This window comes from Haliaeetus albicilla, chromosome 26, assembly GCF_947461875.1.
Source record: "Haliaeetus albicilla chromosome 26, bHalAlb1.1, whole genome shotgun sequence".
Lineage (NCBI taxonomy): Eukaryota > Metazoa > Chordata > Aves > Accipitriformes > Accipitridae > Haliaeetus > Haliaeetus albicilla.
Window position 1 is genome coordinate 888,667 of NC_091508.1, and position 21,808 is coordinate 910,474.

A 21,808-nucleotide genomic window follows, 5' to 3' on the forward strand; every position below is an offset into this window, starting at 1 on the left:
TCAATACCTGTTTTTTCTCTAAATCTTTATTCCAGGGAAACAAAGCGAAGTGTGCCTGCGCAGCTGTGCTGGCTCTCAGGCCAGGCAGGTGCCTGGCGGGGACCCCAGCCTCCCCGCGCCTGGCTGGGTCCCTGCCTGCTGCCTGCACCCCAGTCACCCACCGCAGCAGCACTGAGCTCCCCCGCGCACCCAGTGATGCTCTTCAGGGGCCAGACTCTCGCTTAAGCCATTCATTGAACAGTGAGACCAGCCACAGAACTGGCTTTCCATGGCCGTGTCAAAAACTATTTAAAATGGAGAGTGGTCCCCGTGCAGCGCTGGCACGGTCCTGCTCTGCGAGGAGAGGTGCCTGCCCCGGGCTGCAGCATGTTCTGTGCTGGAGCTTTAGGCTGGCAGCAAAGGCCAGCAGGACCCCCTTCCCCGATGGGCTCAGCCCTGTCTCCGCAGGGATGCACGGCGCACTGAGCACCCCGGGACCGAGGCAGGGGGAGCAGAGGCGGCTGCTGCGGGCCAGGGGCAGGCTGAGGGGTGCTGGAGCTCCACGGGGCTTCTCCTCCTTTCCCAGGTGGGTTTCCTGCAGAGAAACCCAGTGTCAGAGCCCAGGTGGGTTTCCTGCAGAGAAACCCAGTGTCAGAGCTGCCCTCTGACTCAGGAGGGGACAGGCAGCCCCTAAGCAAGAGCCCGTCGTGAGCCCCGTCACGACCCTTGCCGCAGGAGAAGCCTCCCAGCGCCCCTCGCACACACGAACCCACGCTGCGGCTCGGCCCCAGCCACGCTGCTGCCCCAGGGCGCCGGTGCAGCGTGGCCAGCCGTGCCGCTCCTGCCCGGGCTCCGCCGGCAGCTCCCAGCCCTGCTCACCCAGTTGCTAATTGCCGAGGCGCAGCGCGTGGAGGTCGGCAGCGAGGCCGTCCTCCGCGGGGCTCTCGTCCTCGTAGGGGTATCCCGTGTAGCCGCCCTCCTCCCTGCAGTACCTGAGGAACCTGCGGGCACGGAGCGAGGGGAGTGTGGGCAGGAGGTGGCACTGGCCTCGCTGCCTGCCATGGCCCGGCACTGTCCGCAGGCACCAGGGAAGGGGAGGCAGATGCTCATGAGCATCGTCTGCGGAGGGGGCCAGGCGCAGCCGGGCAAGGCTCACCTCTGCCAGTGGTGGTCCTTGCTGAGCACGGCCGGGTTACCCACCACGATCAGCAGAGCCTTGGCCCTGGTGATGGCCACGTTGAGCCTCTGAAAAGAGAACGAGAGCAAGGGCTTTACCCTGAAGCAACACGTCTCGCCCTCCTCCCCAGCCCCACCTGGATGCAAGCAGCTCTGGTGTGGCACCGAGCACCCGGAGCAGCTCTGCCTGCCTGGGGGGCACCAGAGGAGAGCAGGGGGTGCCGAGGGAGAGGGGCTTGCTCAGGGCAGCACGGTACCTTGGGGTTCTTGAGGAAGCCCAGCTTGAAGGTCTGGTCGAGCTGGAGGTACTCGCTGCAGCTGCGCACGGTGGAGATGAGGATGACGCGCCGCTCCTGGCCCTGGAACTCTTCCACAGAGCCCACCTGGGGCAGGGACAGCAGGTGAGGGGCTGGGGAGCATCCCTGGGCTGGGGCTGGCAGGGCTCCCTCCACCCATGGCAGGGTGGGCTCCTCTCCGCCCCATACCCAGGACTGTACCTTCAGCAGGCTGATGTCCGGCAGCGTCCGCAGGACAGGGTCCAGAGAGGTGATGGCTTTCCGGATCTTCTCCACCTGGGGGGAGGCACACAGCACAGTCCGGCTGCCATGGAGCCATCCTCACGTGCCAGCCCCAGGGCTGCCCATCCATCCCAGTGCCCCCCCATCCCCTGGGGAGGTCTCTGCTCGTCCCCTGTCTGCAGAGCCGTGCCACTCACCTGCTTTCTGTAGGGAGAGATGATGCCGACCTCTTTGGGCGAGACACTGGGGCAGCCCCCCTTGCCCCGGCTCTGCAGCAGCTTCTTCAGGTAGTGGACCAGCACCTCGATCTCAGCCGTGTTGAAGAACGAGGGGCTCTTGGCCTCTCTCCGGTCTTCCCCGCAAACCCCGTGGAAGATGATGGGGAAGCCCTGGGGGTGGAAAGCGTTGGGCTCGGCTCTGCCTGTGGCTTGGGGCTCCCCCCCCGGCCCCCTCCCTGCTGCCTCCCCTACTTTTTTGGGAAGCTCCTCCCAGGCGCAATACAGACTCCGGACATCGAGCTCGTCGCTCTCGCACGCCTTCAGCTCGCTGTCGTAGAAGAGCTCATTGGGGATCTTGAGGATGGCCTCGTGGGACCTGGCAGAGGCAGGACCGTGCCCAGGGTGGGTGCCACATGGCCCCAGCACCCTCCCGGGCACTGTGCACCCAGGACAGTGGGTGCGCTCCCTTCTCCCACACCAGACGGGGCGCTATGAGGCTCTGGGGAGCCAGAGCCTGGGGTGCATGCACAGATCCTGCACCAAGCCGCACTCGGCAGAGCAGCCCTATCCCTGCCTGTGCCTGTTCCCCTCATCCTCACCTGTAGTTCCAGAGCAGTTTGGTGACAAACTGTGGGTCGTATCCTCCGCTTGACTTCTTGTACAGGGGGTTGTGCAGCATCAGCCTCTCCAGCAGCGAGATGCCTGTGCCCAGTAAGACCCCGTGGCTCCCTGCGAGGCTGCTCGGCCCCCGGGTGCCAGCAGCACTCCCACCCCTCTCCCCGCTCACCCAAGCCATGCTTGATGGCCAGCGGCGACCTCAGGACGGGGCCCAGCTGCTGGGGGTCTCCTGCCAGCACCAGCTGTCCCCCGTTGGGGTTGGTCTCCTGGTCCATGGCAGTAAGGAGTCCTGGGCAGAAGGAGAGCTCAGTGTGGGATGGAGGGGTCCCCAGGCCACACAGAGATGCTGGTCCCCAAGACGGCAGCCGCGCACCACTCACCCGCGATGGCGACCATGCTCTCCGGCTCTACCGCCTGGCCACACTCGTCGATGAAGACGTGGGAGAAAAACCCTGGGGTGAAGTTGGCTGACACCAGCCTGGGGGAGAGGTGGAGTGGGGCTGCCTCGTCATCCCTGCTCTGGCTGGCCATCCTTCCTCCCCTCACCTTCATCCTCGTCCTCCTGCAGAGGATGGGTCCCCCCCGCTGCCCGCCCTCCTCCACACCCCCTCCCTGCTGCACCCCAGCAGGGAGCCCTCACAGCCTGGTTGCAAGGCAGCCCCGGGGTCTACCCGCCGTGGGTGGTGGGGACAATCCCAGGTCCTCTGACCTTCCCGCTGTCACCAGCGTGGTGATGAGGATCCGGTAGCGCCCCAGGTGCTCCTTGCTCAGGTACACGTAGCAGCTCTGGTCATCGTCCCAGTTGCAGCAGGGCTGAAATGCAGGCATTTGGTGGGATCCTGCTCTCCTCAGGGGCTGCCAGCCCAGATGTGCCGCAGGGTGCCGGGACGGAGGGGCGGGGACCTACCCTGATATCAGCAGGCACCTCCTGGTAGCTTCTGGAGCTGGCGATAAGCCTGTAGACGTAGCGGGGGGGGATGTCCTTGATGAGGCGCTGGCACAGCAGGTCTGCAGCGCTGTTGGAAGGAGCGCAAGCCAAGATCCGGGCGTCCTTGAAGCATGTCCATACCTACGTGGGAGGAGGGGGGGTGATGGCACTGAGCCCCCGTTGGCCAGGGTGGGCAGCGGTGCCCAGGGCTGGACCTGGGCATGGGCTGCTCACCTGCTTGATGGCCTCCACCAGGGTGACCGTCTTGCCAGTCCCGGGGGGACCGAAGATGAGGTATGGGGCTGGCCTGGACATCCCCGTCACGATGTGTGTCACAGCTCTGCACTGCTCCTCGTTCGCCTGCAGCTTGCGGTCAAACCATCTGCGGGAGCAGAGGCTGAGTGTGCCAGGTCCCCATCCCCTCCCGTCCCCATCCATCCCCCCCTCGTCCCCATCCTTCTCCTCCCGTCCCGCAGGCACGGGGACTCACCGGGGCTGGAAGGTGCCTGTGAAGAGGGACTTGTGGCAGGAGGCGGAGGGGAAGAGGAGGCTGGACAAGCCGCGCTGCATGGCCAGGGTTGCAGCCCGGTGCTGGACCTGCAGCGGCAGCCGGCTGAAGGTGAAGGTCACGTCGAACCTCAGGTTGTTCACAAACTTCTTCTGCAGCCTGGGAAGGAGCAGTGTGAGCAGGGCGCAGGGATGCTCCCCCGCACCCTCCCTGGCCCGCGCCCAGCCTTCGGCACGTCCGAGCGGGGCTGCTGGGGCCCTGCCAGCCTGGCTGGGGCTGGACGCCACTCACTTGGAGGAGAAGCCCAGCCTGACCTTCTCCAGCTCCACGCTGTGCACGTAGCCCTTGTACTGGACGAGCGGGGAGCAGTCCCGCTCGCTGCTCAGGTGGGCAAAGAGGTGGTCCCCCTTCAGCACGGACGGGCGGTTCTCAGCCACGCCGGGCACCTGTGCCGAACAGCTGAGTGATGCCGGGCACCCCGAGAAGCCTGGCACCCCTCCCCCCCCCCGGCTCCCCCTGCGCACATCGAGGACCAGCAGCGTCCTGTCCTGCACCATGGGCACGTCCTGCATGTCGTAGCGCCGGATGTCCACCTCCATCTGGATCTCCTCCAGGTGCAGCAGCAGCTGGAACTTCTGCCGGTAGTTCTCAGCCTGCAAGGGGGCCTCCAGCAGCGACCTGCAGGCAGCAGGGACGTCACCATGCCCTGGGGACACCTCGGCCAAGGGGCAGCGGGTGGGAGGTGCAGGGCTGGTGGTCTTGCCCCCGCCCCTCGGCACTCACCACATGGTAGTCCAGCTGGAGCTGGCACTGGTATTGGGTCCAAGCAGGATCGTGTCCTTGAGGCTCTTCGGGTACTGGTAGGTGCCCAGAGGGATTTCCCTCTCCAGTTCGTTTTTCAGGGAGCTGGGCAGAGGGGACAGCAGTGCCACAGGGACTGCAGGGCTGGGCTCCCCCCTGGACTGCAACCAGCCATGGCCCCAGCAAGCAGGGAGTCCCCAACCCCACCGTCACCAGCCATCGCATGGGGATGAAGCAGTGTCCTGGGGTGCCGGACAGCCGGGTCCCAAGGAGCTGAGCCTTGTCCCAGCTGGAGAACAGGCTGGGGCCCTCCGCTCTGCCTCCGGAGGTTGGCAGCAGGTGACCCTGCCACATACCTGTTAGGGGGGATGCCGTCCTCAGTGATGACAGTGACAGGGCGCTGGAGGCTGGCCTGGTAAGGCTGGAAAGGCGCCGAGGGCCCCAGGTCCTTGGCCAGCTGGCTTTCGGCGACAGCAGCGATGTAGCGCCCAATGCTGAAGGGCTCGTCCGGCTCCTTGGTGAACTCGAAGACCACCACGGCATAGAAGTACCCATTGCAGGTGGTCAGGCACCGCACCTGGATGGGGTACGTGCCGCCTGTGAGGCAAAGAGGCGAGAGCTGGGTCCTGCGTCTCCTCCAGCGGGGCAGGGTGCAGGGCAGGGGACGGGGCTCTACCTGGGTGCAGCAGCAGGGACTGGCCCTGCGTCGCCCCTTGCTCATCCGTGAAGGAGAGCTCCCGCGACTGCTGGCGCGGCTGGCACCGCCGCAGCGTCACGGCCTCCGCTCCGCGGTTCTGCACCAGGATGGTGACCGTCTGGGGCTCGCCGGCCACCACCGGGAAGCGGATGTGCCCGTTGCCTTTGTCGTGCTCCGAGACGATCTCTATCCCGTGCTTCTCGCGGATGAACTCGGCCCTGCAGGAAGGGAGGGTCAGGCCTTCCCAACCGGGGTGGGGGATCCCTGGGGCCATGCTGGGGCAGGGTGCTGCCAGTCGTACCACTTCTTCGCATGGCTCTGGGGCGCTTGTGGACCGGAGCTGGGCTGCTGCCCTGGGACAGTTGCAGATGCCGACACCAACGCCTTTGCGTTCGTTCTGGGTCTCCGGTACTGGTCTGCCACCACCACGCGCCTCTTCTCCTGTGAGGAGCAGCCAGCATCAGCGTGGCCCCGGGGTCCTGCTGGGGGCTCCTGCAGAACCAGTCCCAGTGGGATTGGGACCTGCTGTGCCGCCCCAGCCCGGGGCCTCCCTCACCTTCTTGAAGTGCACCGACTCTGCGTGCACCTGCGCCCGGTGGGTCACCCTCAGCGCATACAAGATGCAGGAGAAGTTGGGTATTTTTGTATCAGTCCTGCACAGACAAGTGAGAGAGGTTTCTGCATGGAACGGAGCACGGCTGGGCTGCCGGGGGCACAGGAAGCTAAGAGGAGGCGAGCAGGAAGGGAGGGTGAAGTGAGGCACCGAGGCTGGGGTGAGGGGCACTCTGGTGACTCCCCTCTGTGCCGGGAGAGGGAGGAAGGACTGCAGCTTTTCTCTGGCCCATGCAAACCTTACATCCCTGAAGGCCGCTCCAGCAACTCCGTGCTGTGGCACAGTTGTTCCAGCTGTACCATGGCTGTTCCAGCTGTGCCACGGCATCACTGTCTGGCCCCGACAACCACGCAGTCCCTGTCCCTGCCAGTGCACAAGTGGCAGCAGGGCAGGGACATGTCCCTGTCCCCAGATACTTGACAGAAGAGGCTGTACAGAGGGATCAGCCTCCCGCACAGCCCCAGGGGCTGAGCCGGTGCAGACGGAGGCTTCTCCAAGGCACGGCCACTGCAGTCCCAGCAGCGATGACCCCCCAGGTACCTCCTCCTGCACCCTGTGGCATGTCCCGCAGCCCGTCGGGAGGCTGAACCCCAGCTTTGCCAATGATTAACAGTGGTGATGTTGCACAAGGGCCAGCGTGACCAGTGTCAGCGGGGTGAGGTGGGGAGCGTGGCAGGCAGCGGGTGTCCGAGGCCGTGCCCAGGCAGCTGCTGGGGGCCCGTGCAGCTGGGGAACATCCCAGCAGGGCTGTGGCGAGATGGAGGGGCTTGGAGGCATGAGGGGCTGGTGTCTAGAGAGGCAGCTCTGCCTCTCGCTGCATCCGCAGCCCAGCAGGACATGGGCTGCCCCAGCAACGCTGTTCTGTTTTTCCGTGCCCAGAGAGAGCGGAGCCCCTGTGTTTGGGTTTAACTGGTCCAGGTGGTCCTTGCTGCTCTGAAAGCACACGCTCCTCCATCCCGCCCAGGAAGGTGATGAAGGAGAGCCCCTGAAGACCCCAAGTGCTCCCCAGTGCATCCCTCACACCCAGCTCCTGGCCGGAGCTGGCTTGACCCCCCCAGGTGAAGCCCCAGCAGTGCCGGCCAGGGACCGGTGATGCTGGCCGGGGGACCGGGCGATGCTGCCCGGGGGGACCGTCCCAGGCGATGCTGCCCGGGTCTGGCCGAGGGCTCTCACCTGCCCCGAAACTCCAGGTTGTAAATGCTCCGCAGCGTGTCCCGCCGGCTCTCCTGCTCCCGGCCCGTGTCCCGCAGGAACTGCACAAACTGATCCCCCCACTGCCTGGCCTCTGCCACGCTGAACCGCGGCATGGCTGAGCCGAACCGTGCCGAGCCGAGCCGGTGTGCCGAGCCGAGGTGTGCCGAGCCGAGGTGTGCCGAGCCGGGCTGGGCTGGGCTGGACTGAGCCGGGGCTGGTCCCGCGGGGAGAAACGAAAGCGAAAGGGGCCGTGCACCCTGCGGGCCCGCCCGCCCCCCCGGGGCTGGGGGGGGGGGGCGGGGGCGGCTCCTGCCCGGCCGCGCTGGCCCCGTCCCCCGCAGCATCGGCCGTGCCCGCGTAGGGGAGAGCCTCGCCGGGGGTCCCGCACCCCACGGAGGGTCCCGGCTGCGGGAATTGCCCCCGGCTGCGTGCGAGGGGCTGGGGCGGGGGCTGGCCCACCCGGGACCCCGAGGGGTGCACAGCCCCCTCGCAGGGCTACCCCAGAAGTGAGGGACACGCACCCGACCCCGGCTGCGGTTGTGGGGCCGCGGGGAGCCGAGCTGTCGGGCGTCCGGGGTCTGGGCTAGTTGCCCTCCCCGGCCCGCAGCCCCGGCAGTAATTGCCCCCGGGGAGGGAGAGCAGAGGCCGCCAGCTCACACCCGTGCTGCTGTCGGGGCGGGAGAGGTGCCCAGGCGCGTTGCATCGCTGTATGCCATGATGGGGGGCAAGAACTCCCACAGCTCACACGGCTGCTCTGTAAACAGGGCAGCAGCAGCAGTAAGAGCTGGTTTTCACACTTGTCTCTGTCCCTGGTTTTGTGTGTTTTCATCCTCCAGCCTGCCTAGCCAGGATGGTCATCCCTGACCTGCTTCTGTAAAATGGCGCAAGGCCCTGGGACTGCTCATGGTGCTGCTTTTGCCTTGTCTGTAGCCCAAGGACGTTGGGGTAAGTCTGCTGTTTTCCCCATGGGAGCTCTGGTGGCTTTTCCTCTGACCCAAGCTCTACTAATGACCTGCCACTGTCTGGAGGTGGCTGATGAGACTGTGATGACACGTGTAGGGCCCCTTGCATGTTGCAGGAGGGCTCTGAGGCTTGAAAAATGGGCATGTTGCCTTTGGAGAAGTTGCTTGTAAGTCTTTCTGTCATGTATCGCAGGCAGAATCTTGGAGCTTTAAGGTTTGATCCTGCAAACAGAGAGGAAAGCTCTTTCCACGAGGAGCAGCTGGGTTGCCTGGCTGCTGACTGGGCTGGCAGGACTCATCCTGCAGCGCTGGGCTGGGCTGGCTTTGCCTTCCCTGGCTCACCCAAGCTGTGGTGCCTGCTTGCTGTGATTCATCTGGGGTCCGGCTTTGACTTTTGTACACTTCAGCAGAGCCAGCCCAGGATATACTTTGTTCCGGAGCTGGCCTCAGTCTCTGCTGAAAGCTCTGGTCTCCAGCAGCTAACTGCTGATAGCTTTAAGGATTAGAATGCCTCTGGGCATGCATCACCGCTGGGCTGGCACCTGCTTAGTGCCCCAGCAGCTGTGAGTCACACCAAGTGTTGCTTTTCCAGGGAAGAAACGGGAGCTGGGAGGGGGCTAGGACTGGGATAGCAAAGCCTGCTGTAGAGAAGGCTGGTGGGGGAGAAGGGCCAGGGGGCAGGCAGGGAATGGGTTGGCCTAGAGGATGATTAGCTAAAGATTTGGAGGACAAAGAGATAGAAATGGTCTTAAGGCTGGAACAAGTGGCAGTGAACTACTTGCAGTGTAATTCACCCAGAGTGGGGAAGACTAGCCTTGAGGCAGATAAAAGCTCTGTTGTGTGCACAGCCTTATCTTGGGCCGCCGCTTCAGCTTCACATTCTTGGAATTGCTGTAGTGCTTGTCTGGATGGGACCACAGCCACAGACCACAGCACCTTAGGTGCTCGTCCACACAACCTTTCATCTCCTCTAGGCGCTGTGGGCAGGGAGGAAACCCTTTCTACAAACACCCGCTGGCAGAAGCGCTGTCCTTGAGCAGCTCTTCGCACAGCAGTGTGCAAATCCTCCAGAAGAGAGTCCTGCTTTGTCCAGTGCACCCGGCGTTGGATGCATCCAGCCGTGCTTCACAAGCTGAGTAGAATTGAGGTAGGTGTTACTGTAAGACACAGATGATGAGTGGAATAACATTGTTTGCCATTTTCCGTGGGGTGAAGTGCTTCATTAGAGCCGCGTGACTGTTTTTAACTTGCAAGTTCCTAGACCTCCAGTTCTCTGGTCTGTGTAGCAGGGTGGGAGCATCACCTGTGGGTTTGCAAGCAATACCACCCCTGCTTTCAGACTGTTAGCAGTAGATCTGCCTTCATCAGGAGCTAACAGAAGTGAGACCACGAAAAGAACAGACACAAATGGCTTTAAAACAAAGACCGGTGTATTTCTACTAGACTATTTGATACAGAGGATGCCTGTAGGATGAATGGTCAGTCTCAACAGCAAATACAAATATATTTTATTTAGACAAAACTTCTCACAAAGGATAGACATGCTTATTTTGTGGTATTACTGTGCAAAACCTGAAGTGTAATGCACAATGCACAGGCAGTCCCATCCCTATCTTCCCAACCCCTTTCTTTGTGTATTTAAAAATAGGAAGACACTAGCCGGTTTAAAAACCAGAACCTGCTAGAAGGCCCAGTGATAACCAAGTGCAAACAAAGCAAAGTGAGTTCACCAAAAGGGTTTCATTTTGCAGTGAATCCACATTCTGAGTTCTGACTGAGAAAGAAAGGCATATGCATGCCTCTTCAACCTCCTCTTAAGAGAAGCTGGTAGGATTGCTATTTTTGATTTTACAGGAAAAAAAAAGTAACATAGAGCAAGCATTTAGAGAGCAATGAAGAGATTAATTCCAAAATCCCTTTTAAGTATGACAAGAAACTGGCCACAATTGAGACAAAATGGAAAGGTTTTTTTCTCTCACTTTGGTGCAAGTTTATTTATTTTGTACACTATCCATCCAGACACCTGTGATACAAATTCTATGAACCTGCCACAAAGCATTAAAGCACAACATACCTATTATTCTGTAGACATTTGCATTTTTAATCACTATCCAGCGTACATGGATCAGCAGTGATTCAACACAGGAACTTTGTAGTTCTGTAAAAATGCAGATGTCCGATAACCGTACATACATGAGGCAGGGGATAGCAAAAATGTTCATTTTTAGGTAACATGGCTCAAATCTTCAGATTAAAAAAAAAAAAGCGTCCCTGGAAGAGCTGGCTGCGTAGGGATTTCTGTAAAGGATCCTGTAAACTCATTTTGTATAGTAAAATCTAAGCCTGCAGGCTTTTTGCTTTGTGGAGGTCAGTAATAAGGATACATAAGGACTTACTGTCTTTTGCATTTATTATATCTTGCAGCATAGCGCCTTGAGCTGTTGGCAGATTTGACAAACTTACTGGAGTACCTGCAGTGCTGTATACGGGTGAAGGGAATGCTCTGCACCCTCAGCTGTATTTATAATAGGGCTTTTCCAGCTAGGAAGTTTTCCAACCAGTACAATCAGTGACTGAAAACAGCTATACTTCTGAACCATGAATGTGGCTTAATTAAAACGATCTATCAGTAAATGCAGTCACAACAGGAAGTTTATGTGGCAGGAAACACAAAACACAAAGACAACACTATTTGTTCCACAGTTCTCTCTGAGGCTAGAAAACCTGTTAACTTCGAAAGCCCTAGAAAAATGCTGCACTGGTTTAGAAACCATCTACTTGGCATAGGACCACATTTGTTTTTTGCACACGAACATTTCATAAATCTTATTTCCGCATTAAGCATTCTGCATTTCTTTGCCAATCTTGTAGCTGAGGATTTTGTTCCAGTCGATCTTGGTGCGGGTGACAGGTAGCTGCCGGCGTAAGGCTTTGAAAGTGGTGTCTGACATAGTCTGGTAGTTTTCACTGATTGCTGTCTGCAATGGCAAGTAGGTTCAGTTATGGCAGCAATAAGATATTCTGAGAAAGCATGACTTGGTGTTAAAGCCACAAAACCCCTTCTACAAGGTGAAGGCACACTATTGACTAAGTTAATAATGCAGTCACCAGTGTGTGTGCAAGTCAAAGGGTTTTCATTAAACTCCCTTGTGAATGTAGCAGTGTCTCCTTAGAGGTGTTTCACTGACTTATCTGTATCGAGTCTCCTTGCACACAGGCTGGGACAATGTAAAAAGCTGTTGCACAAATTTCCTCTTCAGTATTTTTAACTGTCACAGAGGAAAATACTTAAGACTCACCCACTCCCCTTCCATGCTTGTTCCAGGCATCATTTGTAACCCTTTAAAATAACTATACAGCAAACCTGATTATTAATTACAAATAGCTTTACAACTATGTTCTTTAAACAAATACTACTACCCTTTTCTAAGTAATTCTTACAGTCAATACCAGATTCAGCCAGAAACAGATTTAGGGGTCAATTTTCCATGTTTCCATTAACTGTAAATGGAGACTGATATGATTCCATCCTATTTATTTAACCGCCGCTGATCTTACCTGGTACTCGTTTTCTGCATTTTCTATTATCTTAATAAATTCCTTAGCTGTCTGGACATCACTCTGCAAAGGGGAAAAATAAATTTTTGTATGTTTAACGGCAACTTACAAAAGCTACACAATAGATTTCTTCTCAAATGATAGGCTGAGTATAGATGAAGTGGATAACATCAGCACCTTCCGCCTCATGTTTGTAGCTGGGTTCCTTTCACTCACTACGGATGTGTCTCAGTGAGGCTCAAGACAGAGCTATGTACTGGCTAGAGCTTGTGCTCCACACTGAAACAGGACTGCACCCTAGTGAGCAAAAGGGAAGTAGACCTTCATGGTATAGATTAGGGATTTTGTGACTGTTGCTCCCTCTACTGTACTACAGAACTTCTTGTTTTGCCTTAGTACACTGCTCTTATTGTTTGTTTCCCTTGCATATAGAAAGAAAAGCATATTCTGCCCTCTTTTTAACAGAAATTTGTAAGATAAGCCTTCCAAGAGAGACTACTTTCTAACACAGTCTAACTTCAAGCAGTTGAGAATCTGGGTTTCCCATGTGACTCTTAACACTGTAACTACACTGAATAGTCACCCTAAAATTATATTACTTTAAAGTCAAGAGAATGTAGTCATAGAAGTATATGCTTCATGAGATGCTTAAGAACTAAATTAATTACTTTATCATAAAAAAAATCTTTTACCATACTTACTGAAACCTGTACGGAGTCCTGGATATCTTTATGACTAACCAGCTGAACATTGCCATCTTCATAATAATGAACCTGAACAAAGAGATAAAATGCAGGTTATCATTAACACTCATTTTATAATCCCTAGAGCCCCCAAATGCTACCAGAATGGCACAACAGCATTGTTGTGCCAGTCTTCTCTGCTTACGTGGAGACTAAAAGCAGGATGGACTTTCTAAAAGGTTTCATTCTTTGTCAAGACTGTTCAAGATTATGTTAATGCAGTAAACGCCTAGAGTTGAAATAAGAGCAATTATAAAAGAATTCATGGTATAGGTTTTAGCCCTATAAAGTGAAGCAGACTTGGAGGCATATAGGGTAATGCTATGTAATAAACCACAGGCCAGATTGTAGACTATGTCTGAAACACTAGTTTTAAGAATTAATTTCTTGAATTGTACAGCTTAATAGCATCTTGACTTGAAAAGGCCATCTTGGCTGTATTTCAGCATCTCATTCTGAGTCGAATGCATTCATGTAAGAGAAGCACAATGCAGCTTCTCCTGTTATTGCCAGAAAAAGTAACTCACCTGGATCTTGAGCACTGCAGCCACTTGAGCTGTTGGTGGTGTGATGGTAAACTTCCATTCTGATCTCCAACGACCGTTCCTAAAAACAATCCAAGCATGAAAACTTATTTCCAAAAAGCTCTAACAACAAAAAGAACCAAATTAGCAAGAGCAAGTTGTTCCTGCGGTCACCTTATGACCAATATTACAGTGCCTTATGTGGCACTGAATTAAATTTCTGAAGTACAGCTGAACACAATGCAGCTTCAGTACAGACTAGCTCCAGTGTACTTGTGCTTTGAAATACGTAAGGGGGTATCTATCTAACTCTGCTAATGCCTTTCTCTCTGGACAGGTCACTGAGCCACACTGAAGCCTCTAGGGAAGTGCCAAGGGCACTGCATGGAAAACAGACTACAGAATGAGAAACAGAACTTCTTGGGAAGCTCAAGACTACTTGCTCTTCAGACTGTGTCAGAAGACATAGAGGATGGGTTTGTTTGAGGACCAGTAAAAGAAGACAATACACTATGTTGAAATAGTCTTACCAGAAGTTTTTGGGCTGGAACTGGTGGCTCTCAATACAGGCAATAATTGTCTGCTGCCCATCTATAGATTTACCATAAACCTGTATTTAGAAAAAGAGTTAAAAAGGCCCAAGAGCTGAGGAAAGCCATTCTTAATTTCTGTTCTTGGCAGCATTGTGGAGGCTTGCTATTGTGGTATCTCACTGGAAACATATACCACTAATTGTCCAACACCTCCACTTGCATGTACGTACAAATAACGCCTCCTTTTTATTAACTGCAGGTGTTAAGGTGCGTGGCAGTCACATCTATGAAAAATAAGGTCTAATACGTCTTTACCACTGTGTGCATACCAAGATATTTGCACCCTCTTTGGAACCTGTTATTCCAAAGTTAGCAAAAATGCTAGTGAGGATGGAGAATTCGAACAGCACTGCCCAGCACAAAGTCCACTCAAGGTACTGACTGACATGGAGCAATGAACTTTCAGTGAAACAAGATGGATACTCAACAGTACAGAAGCCATTGGGGTAATGATCTTTCACATAAGCTCTCAGTGCACTGTCACAGGCATCTCTCCATTGTTTTAAAGCTGATTCTGTGTCCTCAGGCTGGGGGTCACTTGCTTCTTTCCTTAAATGATCAAACTTAAAAGAAAGTTTGTTTCTTGGGTCTAAAAATCTGCCATTGCCCAGATCACCATGTTCTGTGATTAAGACCTGTAAAAGAAGTTGAAATTAAGATACACTTATACTGCTGTAAATGTGCTGGTTTGCATTTTTTCCTGACTATTTGAATAGATATCAATGTTTCAACAGATTCTTTCATTGACCTATAATATCACATAAAGAAACAAGGATTTTTGGTAATAATTTCAACTAGGAGTAGTTGTAGTGAGGCTGTAGGCAAATTCTCTGCTCTTCACAGTAATACTGCACTTAGTGTTCTGTCCCAGAAATGGCTGTATTACATTAATGTATATATTTAGCTTAAAGTTGGGCGCCCTTACAATACAAACAGGTGGTTTTGCTTTTGAAGTTATTTTTGCTCTTTCCTTCCCCATTTCTAAAGGAAACAAAGAATTTTACTCTGAAATTTACCATTTATTGTCATGGTCCGTGTTGCAATAGCTCTCCTGGTCAAGAAGGGTATATAGATGTGGGTACTTCTAATATACACAAACTGAAGTACACAGCAAAGCAGCACTGTACCTTCCCTCTCCTTTGTCTTAGTCACCATAATTCTCTGGCTTGCCAAACATTGACTTTGGGGGTTGTTTTTTTTTTTTTACAGGTTGTACTGTAACTTTCTCTTGTCAAAGCTATTTCTATGGACAGTCCTCTTAAAAATATCTGCCTCCCATGAACATATCTGGGACACCAGAAAAGCTAGGTCAGTACTTGGCTCAGAGAATAGAACAGATGGTCAGGCCAGCTTTCTATCTTCTGCAGGACTTGCTGCTTGTTCTCAAAAAAAAAAAAATTGTTTTGCTGGCATAGACTGGATAGTATTAGATTGGTATAATCAAAGATACAGTATGTTTTTTAGCGTAGCTGGGAATGGATTAAAAATGCAGAAAATGAAAAAAAAAACCCTATTAAAAATCTACTACTGATTGTCATTAGGAACTGTAAGCAGGTGGCAACATAAGGATTTGGAAGTGAACTTTAAATAAACAGTAATCTTTAATCATTCATACTCTAAGTAGAATTCCAGTGACTTCAGCATGGAGCTTTACTTAAGGAATAATGAATTAGAGTTACTAGGTAGTATCAGACAATACTTTAAGAGAACATTTCACCTATGCTTCTTCTATAAGAACAAATGACGTGTGGGGGAAGGAGGAGAGGTGATAAGTTTTGAGTAGAATTAAACTAGTCAACATCTTGATGAAACAACATTTTTATTGGTTTTGCACAGTGTAGTAATACAAACCTCAAGTGTTTTCTCTTACCTGATCATCATACCCTTCTATCTTCACCGGAGTGAACTGATCCATGTTATACTGTGCAAATGCACTGTTAAGAATTAAAAGAACATGAACTTTAGCTGTACATGCACATTTATTTTGACTCAACAGTAAGTATATGGTGTGATTTACGTTACAGAAAATTTCAACTTAATTTGGCAAATAATACACACGAGCACTCTTTAAGGATTTTTTAATACCTTTTATTGACGATAGCTATAAAACCCCAGGTCTAAATAAACCCAGGTTTATTTAGTGATGACCAGGCAAGTACAGAGTTCAAAAGTAGAACAGCAGACAGCCTGGGGGAATATGAGCAAGGCAAGGCAAAACAGGAACACCCCAGCTACAATTCAGACAGCAGTAAGGTAAACAAATGAGTAGTCTAATATTTATAACAATTTTCTTACGTAAAGACCTGCTGACTGACATGTCACCTAGCTTGAAGTAAAACCTTAGCATCAAAAAGCTTGTACGCATAACCTTTAAGCACCTTCTGATGAAACTGTGCAAGTAAACAAGGTATTTTGAAAGCTTTTTTTTTTTTGAGAGCAGTTCTTTTTCTAATCATCGGCTAAGGATTACTTAGTATTTCAGGCTTCACTTGCTTTACAAATCATGCTTCAACAAGACCAGACATTCCTGCTGCTGCAGAGTTAAACCTTTTGGCAGAGTGCCTTCCTGTCAGTTTTATATGGCCTCTACAGCACAAATTCTAATTTAAGGCTTTTAATAAGAATCACCCATGCCTTTCATTATGTATTTTGTTGGGGGGATAAGGAATTACAGAAGATTGCTCTCAATACAACAAATGGCTTGCATGCATCACACAATGATGGGTGTAAGAAAACATATACATCTCTGATGGTAATTTGACTTGTTTGAAGTATCAATACTTACTGTGCTGCTCCTTCCCTGAGAAGATTATCATTGTTAAGCAATAACCGGACATCTGGAGAAGAGAGAATTCAGGTAGGTTATTGCATTTTTTGATCAAATGTTTCTCTTTATGCATTTCATTTTCAACTCTACAAATGCAAACATTAAAATGGTTAAATCATTTTATTAAGCATATGTAGTCACAGAATAACAGCATGCTTTTCCCTCACCACTTAAACTTAAAAAACAGTATATTGTGACACAGCCTGAGGCTCGTATAATAGATGAAACATGAAGAAAACACCACCGATCATTTTTCTGTATTTACTTACCATTGAATACTTCATTGAATTCTCCAGGGGGTGCATGAGTGATGAATTTTGCAGCTATACGCACCTACAATGAAGCAGAAAAGTAATTAAACTAAAGACAAAAGATAATTTACTGAGTTCATACATACTGCAACCTACGCTGAAGCGATTCACCAACAAAACCAATGCTGATAGTGATAGGAAGTGCTGGATTTAAGGAGAAATCTAAGCATGCATTTTCAAAATAAAAATAGTCTCATAAGACCAGATTCTTTTCAGTGTAACCAAGCAGCATAATTCCAAATGTACTCAGGAAGATGTGCAAACTTCACATGGGCGCCTGTAAAAATGTGAACTGTTCAACTTGCACAGTACTAACCTATTTAAAGAATATGAATGCTGGCTAGCTGCTATTTTTGGTGACATTCCTAAACAACGTTTTTTCCTGATCCTTGCTAGTAATCAGAAACCTAAATGCCAAGGTATATAAAGAATAAGAAACCACTGTGGTAAAAGTGACACTGGAACTAGATGGTAACTTGCAGTACAACCATGTAGGTAACGAGTGTCTGACATATATTGCAGGACACTGTGATTCCCTGTGATGCAATTTGTTTGATCCTGATGACTGGCTGAAGGAGATACCATTGCTTCACAGCAAACAGCGTGTGAAGGATGAGAGGTTGATACCTCTAGAAATGGAGCAGTAAACCAATTACATCAACTGCCATGGGAATGCTTCCAGAGTTAATTGTGCCTCATGGACTTTGAAAAGCCACTTGATGTGCTTGGAGTGCAGAAGGTGGTATGGAGATAGAAAGTAAAAGCTGGGAACTGTCAGAAATGGGGGAGGTGATGGGAAGTGCCGAAATGAACCAGAGACATCAGACGCAGCCTCCAGATGAAGCCATCCAAATTTCAGCAGGTGTGGTTTGTTTTTTTTTTTTTTTTCTTTCTTGATCCTCTAATGCTGCCCACATCACTTCTAACCCTGGGCAGTAGACCCACCACCTGTGTCATTCTGTGGCATGTTACTCCTCTCATCTTGAAGTAGTATTTCATTGGAAACTACTGTTGTCCTGCCATGAACTGTCAGAGTGGTGGAAGAATTCAGGCATGTGGAACTGAGAATGATACAATAAATAACTGAAAGGGCCAACTGTAAGGAAAATACCTCAATGTCTGCAAACTTTGAAGCTGGAATACAAAACCCCATTCTCTTCTAAAAAGTAATAAAGCTGCATTGTGTTCTGAAATCCAATATACATGTCCTGCATTGTTAGAATTTAGGTGGTCTAGGTACTGATTCTGTTGAAACTATGAAGTTTATGGTTTTCATAATAAAATATTTTATGTTTTTTACAGGACCAAAGGGAACAGAATTATCTTGGAAGACTTGAAACAGGAAATGTCACAAAATTAAACCTCTCCCTTAGAATAATAAAAATGTCACATTTCTTCCAATAAGTACAGCTAACAAAGCTGTGCAATAAGCCTTTCTTGCTCAACTAGACGTTTATTGAAGATGACTGCAGAACAGTGCTCATTACAACTCTGATTACTTTTTCTGCTTCTCACTTTGAGCAGTAAAACACAGGAGTGTGTATATAGCCAACTGCTTCAGCTGAATTATTTCCAGAGCTGGAAATAACTTGCTTCTCTCAACAGTCTTCCCCGTTTTAATTAGAAATTGTTGTTTGTATTGTTTGTCACATAATGATTTAAAGCAAGTCATGAAAGGAAATAAACACCTTTCCAAACAAAGAGTATATTGCCTTATTCCAACAGTAGTAACAACTCTGCCTTAACTAGATTGAGCTTCAGATAAAAATAGTCTTCCAAATTAGCATCTATTTCAAAAAATATATATACATTCTTTATGCCTGAACCAACTGTGCAATACAAATGAAAAACTAAAAAGTCAGTAACTTGTGTAATTGATACAGTACAGAATGTCAAAAACCATTTTCTCCTAATTTTCTGCTTTTAGATAAGGTTAGTAAGTATACAGCAATCCTAAAAATGCAGCTCTTACTGTTTGAAAATTTTCACTACTTAAAGAACTGTAATTAGGACACATTGCTGCCATAATCTTGTTAGATTTCACTATCAGAAGTCTGGATGGTGATGAAGATAACCTAGCAGTAATTAAGAGGGACACTGCTTTATATCCTCTGTGGACTTTGCCGAGAGCCAGCCCTAAATGGCTGAAAGCCTTCTGAAATGACACCGTGTGCTTTTCTGAGAAAGCGCAAGTGTAAGCACTAGTACAGGCATATCGCTGTGCTAAAGCACTTACAAATATGTACCACTTCATGCCATTGTGCCTCTCAGTGGGAGGATTGCACTAGGATACATCCTGCAAATTAACTCCCCAGATGAACAGATGCCCTTTTATAAGGTGCTTCAACATATAAAAATAAAGAAAAATAAAGCCCCTAAAAAGCCATAAAATATAGTATCTTATAAATTTATGCAAAAATGTTGTGGCTGCAGAATTGTACTGTACATGGAACCCTCATAAAAGGGACCACTGTTTTAATAGATTGACTTTTAGATTGATGGGTTCTCATAAACAGATACTTGTGAAAAAAACAAGTATTACAGGAGGGATTTTTACAGTCTTCCACAAATTCTTCCACTTGGAAGGATGAACAAAATTAAATCAACACAGAAAGGACTCCACATTTCAATCAAGCACTATCACAAAACCAGCCATAAACAAAACAAACACTGCAAGTCAACAGTGTTCATTTTTATAAAGTATCCCTAGCCCTGCCTCTCTTCTGGAGCAATAAAATACAAAGCATCTAAGTCAAACTGTTGAAATCAGGAGCGGAGTGCAGGAAACAGTCTGCAGAGTAATTCTAAACGTCAAGCATTTGAATTGCTGTTGGGTTTTAGAGTTGTTTTGTTTCAAAGTAGTGTCAGCACGGTGGCAGAATGTTCATTTGCAGAAGCATGAAAGTAAGACTTTCTGCAAACTGACCTACTTCCTGGCCATCGTTGCCATTTCAGGTAGCTTTGCAGCATGCTAGCAAAATGAACTTCCTGCTTCTAAAATGGGGAAAGTGTCTGAGAGGGAAGCTGCTCAACCATTAGTTTAAGCTGGCAAAATGGCAGCAGAATGAACTTAAGTAGACAATAGGGTACATTGCAGCAGACCTTAAACTAAAATGAATCCCTTAGCTTACTTAAAATATGTCTATAGAGGATAAAGAAGCAAGGCTTGGAGGGGGGATGAAATGAATTAATTTTGTTGCTGTATTGATTCTTTTTGTTTCTTTGCTTTGTTTTAAAGCACTGGTAAACTCAGACTGAAAAAAGGCAACATATATAAAAGTTCTAGACCTATCTGAACAGCTACGAAATGGATACTATAGTAAATCTCTGATGCATGTTTCTTTTTCAGATCCTCCCTTAAGATTATCCTTTTCTAACCGTGCTAGGCACGCAGCTACTTTAAATTGAATACAGGTTGCTGGAGCCCAGACATGAAGTAGAATGTAGGCTCTGATTTCAACTGAAATCCTATCTACTCTGCCAAATAAAGTACTTTGGCACATGTAGTTCTGAAAAGCCTCTTCTCGAAGGACAAGTCTTCCCCCCAAGTGCTTTGAAAGAACTGCAGATTTCAGGTAAGTGCAGCAGGAGAAGGAAAAAAACCCACCTAGTGACCCCAGATTCTTGCAACACTGACTCATTCCCAGACTAAACAGCTAGCCTAGATGTAAGCCTACAAACAGGGACCCCAGTTCTACTTCCAGCTCTTGAAGGACTTGCTAGATTACCAAGGGCAATTTACTTCACCTCCTTTGCTCTCTGACTTGTACCACCATAACTGCCAGCATGACCAAGCTTCAGTTTTGTTTTAATTTTCACATCAAATGCAATGAAAACTTCAATTTTAGCAGTTCAAACGAAATTTGGCCAAATGACATCAGATAAATATTTTATACACCATTAGACAGATTTCAGTTATGCACTAAAGACCATACGAATTCTGTTCTGGAATATGTATTTCAAACAATGCTCATGTCATCTAAAATATTAACTAAACGGTGAATTGCATCTTGAAAGCTCTATCTGCTTGTTTCCCAGTCAATGTCACTGTAACGAAGGCGAAACTGGCAGTTTAAGGGAAAACTGAAAGCAGGCTCCAGACTCGTAGGTCCTTGAAGATCTATGAGCCTTAAAGCCCCCTCCAGGACATTAAGAAACAAAGCAAAAACCCACATATAACGTTTTTATGATGTAAGGAAGAGTAACGGTGGATTTTTTTACCTACCATTTGTAGGTAACTAGTGCTACCTGGCAGAAAAGGCAACCTCTTCATTTGTTAAATGAAACTCAGCGCTGCCTGTAAGACTGTAATTTTCCCACATTCCTATGCAAGAGGAACAATCTGTTCATTTCTCCCTTTCCCAAAATAAATATCGCTGTTTGCTTCTGCTTAGTCCCTTCCATCCAGTGTAATCTGTAGGCTCTACATCAAAGTTACTGACAGGAGCTGGGGCAAGCAGAGAACGTGAAGACAGGCTCTAGCAGCGTTTTGGAACTGAGCAGCTTGCACAGCACCTTTTAAAGACACCGATAACTTTGTCGACCTGGGAAAAGAAAGCCGAAGAGCAGAAAACGTATTTTCACGCACAAAGACGCGCCGAGGCACCTCAGCTGCACCCAGACAATAAGGAAATCGAAATGCAAAGGGTGGCGCTGAGAAGTCACCGCTGATCCGCGGCCGGCCGGCCGGCCTCTCACCCGGGCAGCGGCCGCCCGGCCGGTCTCGGGGGCCCGCCCGCCCCGGGGCGGCGGGCCCCCGGGCCGCGGGTCGGCCCGCCGGCGCACCGGGTGAGCCCCCCCCGCCCGCTGCCCTCCCGCCGGTGCTGCGGGGACAGCGGCGCCGGCCCACCGCGGAGGGGCGGCCCTCTCCCTACCTTCTCCTCATCCGACACCCGGTCCTCGAAGTCGGCCATTTTGGCAGCTCTGGGCCCGGCCCGGCCCCGCGCGGAGCATGCCGGGAGCGGCGGCGGACCCCGCGCCGCCGCCGGGCTGGGCCGGAAGCGCCGCCGGCGCCATGTTGGCTGCGGGCAGACGCTGCGC

General features: G+C 50.6%; 2 protein-coding genes and 1 long non-coding RNA gene across 4 annotated transcripts; 1 reads left to right on the plus strand and 2 right to left on the minus strand.

Annotated features, from left to right (window-relative positions):
* Positions 1–8: 8 nt before the first annotated feature.
* MOV10 (Mov10 RNA helicase) lies at positions 9–7,595 on the minus strand. Its single transcript, XM_069771802.1, has 22 exons — positions 7,230–7,595; positions 6,000–6,096; positions 5,745–5,884; positions 5,423–5,661; positions 5,103–5,343; positions 4,729–4,851; positions 4,470–4,623; positions 4,237–4,391; positions 3,928–4,104; positions 3,672–3,819; positions 3,417–3,578; positions 3,219–3,322; positions 2,890–2,987; positions 2,679–2,798; positions 2,491–2,593; positions 2,144–2,267; positions 1,871–2,062; positions 1,653–1,727; positions 1,413–1,538; positions 1,136–1,224; positions 859–980; positions 9–574 (listed from the first exon to the last, which is right to left on the minus strand). Exons 1-21 carry the CDS (start codon positions 7,592–7,594, stop codon positions 866–868), a joined length of 3,147 nt encoding a protein of 1,048 aa, XP_069627903.1. The 5' UTR covers position 7,595; the 3' UTR covers positions 9–574; positions 859–865.
* Positions 7,596–7,656: 61 nt separating this feature from the next.
* Positions 7,657–18,469, plus strand: LOC138682116 (uncharacterized). 2 transcript variants are annotated; one of them, XR_011322331.1, is made up of 4 exons: positions 7,657–8,195; positions 9,187–9,359; positions 13,375–16,487; positions 17,291–18,469. It is a non-coding gene; the product is annotated as an uncharacterized lncRNA (long non-coding RNA). The 2 variants fall into 2 exon arrangements; XR_011322330.1 differs by having other exon boundaries at positions 13,375–18,469.
* CAPZA1 (capping actin protein of muscle Z-line subunit alpha 1) lies at positions 9,621–21,768 on the minus strand. The gene is made up of 10 exons (XM_069771808.1): positions 21,643–21,768; positions 16,727–16,790; positions 16,416–16,467; positions 15,501–15,564; positions 14,059–14,265; positions 13,568–13,647; positions 13,041–13,119; positions 12,472–12,543; positions 11,771–11,833; positions 9,621–11,190 (listed from the first exon to the last, which is right to left on the minus strand). The coding sequence occupies exons 1-10, from the start codon at positions 21,679–21,681 to the stop codon at positions 11,050–11,052; spliced, it is 861 nt and encodes a 286-aa protein (XP_069627909.1). The 5' UTR covers positions 21,682–21,768; the 3' UTR covers positions 9,621–11,049.
* Positions 21,769–21,808: the final 40 nt, after the last annotated feature.